We start from the raw sequence: 6000 nt of genomic DNA, 5'->3' as shown, positions 1-6000 counted from the left end.
GACGCGTTTTCAAAATTGTAATTTTGGTTGTGCATTCCAATTTCTGTTTCCTGGTTTGGGCGACACTTTGATCAATTTGCCCCGGTTTCTAACGGTACAAAAATAAAAAAACCCACTCAACACATTCTTGCAATGCCACGGCACAAGTGCACTGAATAAGGGCCATTACCCGAAACGTCACCCAATATTTTAGTTTCAGGCCACACTTGTACACCACTGCGGACGCAGCCGCAAGCGGCATGGCCGCATGGATGAGTTTTGAGTAGAGTTTTAGTCAACAAAGGCACACGAAAATCTCCACGCAAAGTTTCATTCGCGCCGGGCGATCGTCACCGCAGGTTATCGTGTCGCAGGCTGACAAAGCTGCGGAGGGCAATAGAGCGCAAGAAATTCCAATATCGTTCCCGTGTCAATGTTACGCTCCATCACCAGCCTGCGGCGGACTTAACGTGGGATTGCATAGGCGGAGTTTGACTTCTAGTGGTGGGTGGTGGTGGGTGGTGGTGGGTGGGTGGTGGAGTGAGTGGTGGTGGGTGGGTGAGTGGTGGGTGGGTGGGTGAGTGGTGGTGGTGGGTGGGTGAATGAGTGCTGGTGAGTGGTGGTGGTGAGTGGTAGTGGGTGGGTGAGTGGGTGAGTGGTGGTGGGTGGGTGAGTGGTGGTGGTGAGTGGTGGTGGGTGAGTGGTGGTCGGTGGCTGGGTGGGGGATAGAAGGAAACGAGCAACCCCGCCTATGAATCCAGAGCGGGCGTCGTCATATGGACGAGGTCACGTTTAATTAGGGGTCGCTAATTGGGACTTAACAAATGTGTACTTTTCATAAAACGATGCGTCGCCGGCGCCAGCTGTTGCCGTTTTGGTTCCGCGCACAGCGGGGGACCGATTCGACTAGACGCGCTCTGTGGCTCAGCTCCAATTCAAAGTCTCGGGCATCGATCGACCAAGAAACAAAAAAACACCTCCTGAGCGCTCCGTGGGCTCTGTAATTTGTTGGTGTCGCTGTTAGTATTCTCAGGGATTTATTTGTAGGACTTCGATGTCAATCCACTGCTTGATGAAGGTCCCCCTCCCTCCCCTCCCTCTCTGTTAACGATACCTTTAACCACGCTGTCAGTGTGGGTTGGTAAAATTGAGGGAGGGGGGGGGGGCAGGACATCCGATTAGCACGGTTGGCTACGTACGATGCGAAAGAAGTTCAACACGCATACGTATTTGGCACCAAAGGTTCTAAACTCATGCCTCTGATGTCGACTCCAGCCCACAATGGCAACTGCGACTTGCAACTTGTAATTCGATAGCTGTGCATTTGCGAGTGTAATGGCACTGGTTAACGCGTAGGCTTTCGCGACCAGTATTATTCACATGAAAGGCTTTTGGGTTCGTTCGCGTAAGTATAAATGCGTCGCAACCCTCCACCACCCGACACGGCCAATGAGTAAAAAATGTGTCACGTTAACAAAACGTCAATTAGTTACTTCTTCAGCCCACTGGTGGGTTGGAAGAGTGAATCCACTTCATTTAGAATTTGAGTACGACGTTTCGCTGGCAATTACATCCAGCACCATCCAAGGTGGATGGCTTCACGATTCTGGCAAAATCGGCCGGAGATGCTGGATGTAATTACCAGCGAAACGTCGTCCTCAAGTTCTAAATGTTGTGGATTCACTCTTCAAACAAAAAAAGCCACATTGTAAAATGTCCTGCCATGGTGAATATACTGTATACCAATTTAGTTGTATTAATACTAGCCTGCACGCACATCCTTTGGACGTGACCGTTCGTCCCTCCCTCCCTCAAGCCATGTATTAATTCTAGATGTGAGTAAGCGGACCTGTGTCTCCGACTTGTACGAGATCATTGGAAACAGAAGCACCACGAGACGATGCACAACAGGGAAGGCCCCCACTCAAATTAGGCGCGCAATCTTTTTTCTTTCTTTTTTGACCAAGTCTCAAACGCCGCGTGTGCGTGCGTGCGTGCCTCTCGCTCTCTCCCTCTCTCGTTCTGTGTGTCACGGCGCTGTGTTGTGACAGGCTTAATTGAGGCCGCTGTGCTTAATTAGTACGGCGCTGTCATCGTCAGCAAGTCCCCCCCCCCGCTCCTTCCTGCATGAGCCGACGATCTCCCAGGTGAGAACTTTGCTCTGTTGATCCAAATGACCAGGACTTTTGCGGTTGGAACCCGATGGGCCGCCCTGGTCATTATCGCGGGGCGCGTGTGCGATCCGTAACAACAGCACCGCACCACGCGCTCTCTGCTTCCTTGGCATCGCTTGCCGATGTACCTCGCTAACCCCCTCTGGACATCCGAGAACTACAGAGCCCCGTAGCTCATCGGTTCATCTTCCAGGGTAAATAAAGATTCCCGATTCTGCTTCTCGCTCACGGGCGAGCGCTAAAGATCTCCGCGATGTCGTTCGAAACGCGTGCCGGCGTCACGGTTCGAACTTTACGAACACTTTAAAAAGGTCCCACCGCAAATTACTCGATTTGGGATCACATTAAACCGGTGGTTCCTAACCTTTACTGCAGCCTTGCACCACTTTGGTTCTCCATCGTAAACAAATAGTGTCAATAAATACGTAGGGTTTGATGAAACAAAGTAGTTGTTACCTATGTGTCTGTACTTAATGTTTCGATTATTTAGCGTATAAAAAAAATCTGCCCACGTCTGGCACCCCCAGAAAGGGCATCTTGCACCCCCAAGGGTGTGCGTGTACCCCAGGTGGAGAACCACCGAACTAAACCCGTTTAAAGCTTCACGCAACGCTACCCCCCCCCCCCCTTCCCCTCGTATGTCTGGGCTTCTCCTCCGCACTCTCCGGCTGACTCCAACACGATGAAGGGCAACACACAAACACACACAAACACACACTCGTCAGCAATGAATCGGCTAAACATCCCGACGCAGCAGCCCGGGTAAACATGCCCACTCGTTGCACCAACGGTGGTCACGTGTGGTCACGGGTGGTCACGGGTAGTCGCCACCACTGGACTAAGGTGGGGCCCAACGCTGATTCAACGTTGCACGTTTTCTGGGAGGACCCCTACTGGCAAAAAGGGTCTTGAGACCCGGTGAGGCTTTCTTCGACGGATACATAAATGTGACATTGTCATTAGCATCGTGAGTGGAAGACACCTAACTCGGCCTTCTGGCAAAGGGAAGCGGAGAGCCGAGGGGTGGTAGAATTAGCCCCCATCGGCAATGATGACCTCTCGACCCCAAAAAACAACCAGAATCACCCAAAGTCTGAAACGACGGATTTGATGTAAGTTCACAGAGGAGATGGTTGGTGAATTTTCAAACATTGGATCGGCAAATGTCTTGCCCCAGCACATGCTGTGATAATTAATAGTGCAGATAGTGATTATGATACTGCTGTCCTGATGTTGATGATGAATGTGATGCTGTTGCTGCTGATGGCTGTGTTGATGATGATGGTGCTGTTGCTGCTGCCAATGTAGCTGCTGCTGATGTTGCTGGTGACAATGACGAAGCTGCTACTGCTGATGATGCTGATAATGCTGCTCATGATGATGATGATGCTGCTGCTGCTACTGCTGATGATGTTGATAATGCTGATGACAATGGTGCTGATGACGCTGCCACTGCTGCTGCTGCTGATGATGCTGCTGGTGACGATGGTGCTTATGACGATGATCCTGTTGATGATGTTGCTGCTGCTGATGCTGCTGCTGATGCTGCTGCTGATGCTGCTGCTGATGATGTTGATAATGATGTTGATAATGCTGCTCATGACGATGATGATGCTGCTGCTGCCACTGCTGATGATGTTGATAATGCTGATTACAATGGCGCTGATGATGCTGCTGGTGACGATGGTGCTGATGACGATGATCCTGTTGATGATGTTGCTGCTGTTGATGATGCTACTGCTGATGCTGCTGCTGATGCTGCTCATGACGATGATGATGCTGCTGCTGCTACTGCTGATGATGTTGTTAATGCTGATTACAATGGCGCTGATGATGCTGCTGGTGATGATGGTGCTGGTGACGATGATCCTGTTGATGTTGTTGCTGCTGTTGATTATGCTACTGATGATGCTGCTGATGATGCTGCTGATGTTACAAGACGGCGACCACGAGGATGCCGACGATGATCATCGCGACCCTCCCACCCCACCCTCCCCCCTCTTTTCCCACTTGCCGCGTTGGACGCGGCGATGGCTCCAGACGCGAGGAGATGGAACACGAGGACGCGGCGGGCAGGATCCTCCAGGAAGGCGGACACGGTCCTCTGGCTCTCCTCGTCGACGACGAACTTGCTCCAGCTGTCCGCGCGCACGCGGAGGCACAGCGAGACGCGCCGCTCCAAGTACACCACCCTCTCGTCCCGCTCGAACGCGACCGCCGGGACCTCTTCATCCTCCTCCTCGTCCGACATCGTCGCGAATGCACGTTTTTATTTCGAAGTTGTTGTTTTTTGTCCGAACGTCAAAGAGAGGGGCACACCCTCACCCCACCCCCCGACTCCACTGCTACCACCACCTCTCAATCCGTCTCCTCTCTCTCTCTCTCTCCCTATGCCTCTGTCGCGTTCGAAGAACGTCGCTGCGGCGAATGAGATAAAAGTCGATCGATTGATATCGCCGTCGATTCAATCTGGTAGACGTTGACACGGCCTGCAGCCACAGCGTACCCGGGTTCAACAGCGGGCACGGGGGGGGGGGTGGTAGGATTACAGCTCCACAGCATTGGTCAACAACTCCATCGACGCAATGCGGGCGTCTTAATTGCTGCCTCTGAAGCCTCGCGCGAAAGGCGCTTTGGAAGTGTGAGAATGATTCTCGTTCTTATTCTGCTTTAAATGGTTGTGACTAGCAGTGGCTATTCCCCACCTCTTCCAAGACGTCCGGGACACCGTGGAAGAGTAGACCAAACGCACCCTCCAGAGGATGCGAGAGAGGTCGATCGCTCGCTCGCTCGCTCGCACTGGAAGCCCTGCCGGTGGCAGTGCAGAGTGAGCAAGCACTTGCAGGGCCGCGCCTTTACCTCGCAGAGCGTTTCTCCCCGAGTACAAACGATGTGCGCCCGATGGCCAAGACCAGGATTTGAAGAAGTCCGGATGAAGGTGCGTTGTTGAAGTTCGCTTGAGTTGTTGTTGTTGTTGTCGTCTCGACCAGTTGTTTGTTGTTGGTGCTGGTTGTGGTGGTTGATGGTGGTGGCCGCGTGAGTTTGAAACGTGTTTGTGCTACTACTGGGCGGCAGTTGTGACCACAGGGGTTTGGAGAGGGGAGGAGGTGGGTGGCTGGGTGGTGGTGGTGGTGCTGGAGGAGGTCGAGTGGTGATGAATGCTTCAGGGAAGGGGAGGGGGAGGGGATGAGAGGGTGGGGGGAGAAGAGGGGGAGGGGAGAGATTCATTCCACGTGCTCTGAGCGTCTTCGCAACGCGCATGGAAACGCATACACACAAAGACAAAGATTCCCCGTATAGCCTCGGCAGACTGCTGGGGCAAGTGCTGTTGGCGAGTAGCACCTGGTGAAGGCCCGACACGGCAAACGAAGGGGTGGCCAGCAGCACGCCCGGCCGCCTTTGTCTGCCTCGTGGCGATGCTTACACACATCGCACCGGGCTACTACTCATTGGAGGCCACCGGTGTTGGCGGCTTCGAGTGGGAATCGAAGTCGCGTCGCCGGTAGCGCAGCGCGCTAACCACTGTGCCACCGCTCCACATAAAGACAAATACAAAGATCCCCCGTATAGCCTTAACAGACTGTTGGGGCAAGTGCTGTTAGCGAGCACCTATGAACGCCAGAACGGCACACGAGGGGGTGGGTGGCCAGCACCACGCCCGGCCGCCTTTGTCTCCCCAGTGGCGATGTTTCCACGTACTCATTTGAGGCTGAGTCGACCTAGGGGAGGCCCAGGACCGGTTCAGATAATCGTCACCGGTGTTGGCGGCTGTGAGCGGGAATCGAACTCGGGGTCGCCGGTAGCGCAGCGCGCTAACCACTGTGCCACCGCTCCACAAACACACACA

At 53.5% G+C, this 6000-nt stretch overlaps 1 protein-coding gene across 1 annotated transcript in view; it reads right to left on the bottom strand.

The window, feature by feature from the left end:
* DNAH11 (dynein axonemal heavy chain 11) overlaps positions 1 to 4404 on the bottom strand; it is a 152520-nt gene extending 148116 nt beyond the window's left edge. Inside the window, exon 1 of the mRNA XM_078865799.1 lies at positions 4168 to 4404. Coding sequence (XP_078721925.1) covers positions 4168 to 4404 — 237 coding nt within the window. The remainder of the gene's footprint in view (positions 1 to 4167) is intronic.
* Positions 4405 to 6000: the final 1596 nt, after the last annotated feature.

The sequence above is a fragment of the Lampetra fluviatilis genome, chromosome 21 (assembly GCF_964198595.1).
Source record: "Lampetra fluviatilis chromosome 21, kcLamFluv1.1, whole genome shotgun sequence".
NCBI lineage: Eukaryota > Metazoa > Chordata > Hyperoartia > Petromyzontiformes > Petromyzontidae > Lampetra > Lampetra fluviatilis.
Note: the sequence above shows the minus strand (reverse complement) of the source record. Positions and strands in the feature narration are given on the sequence as shown.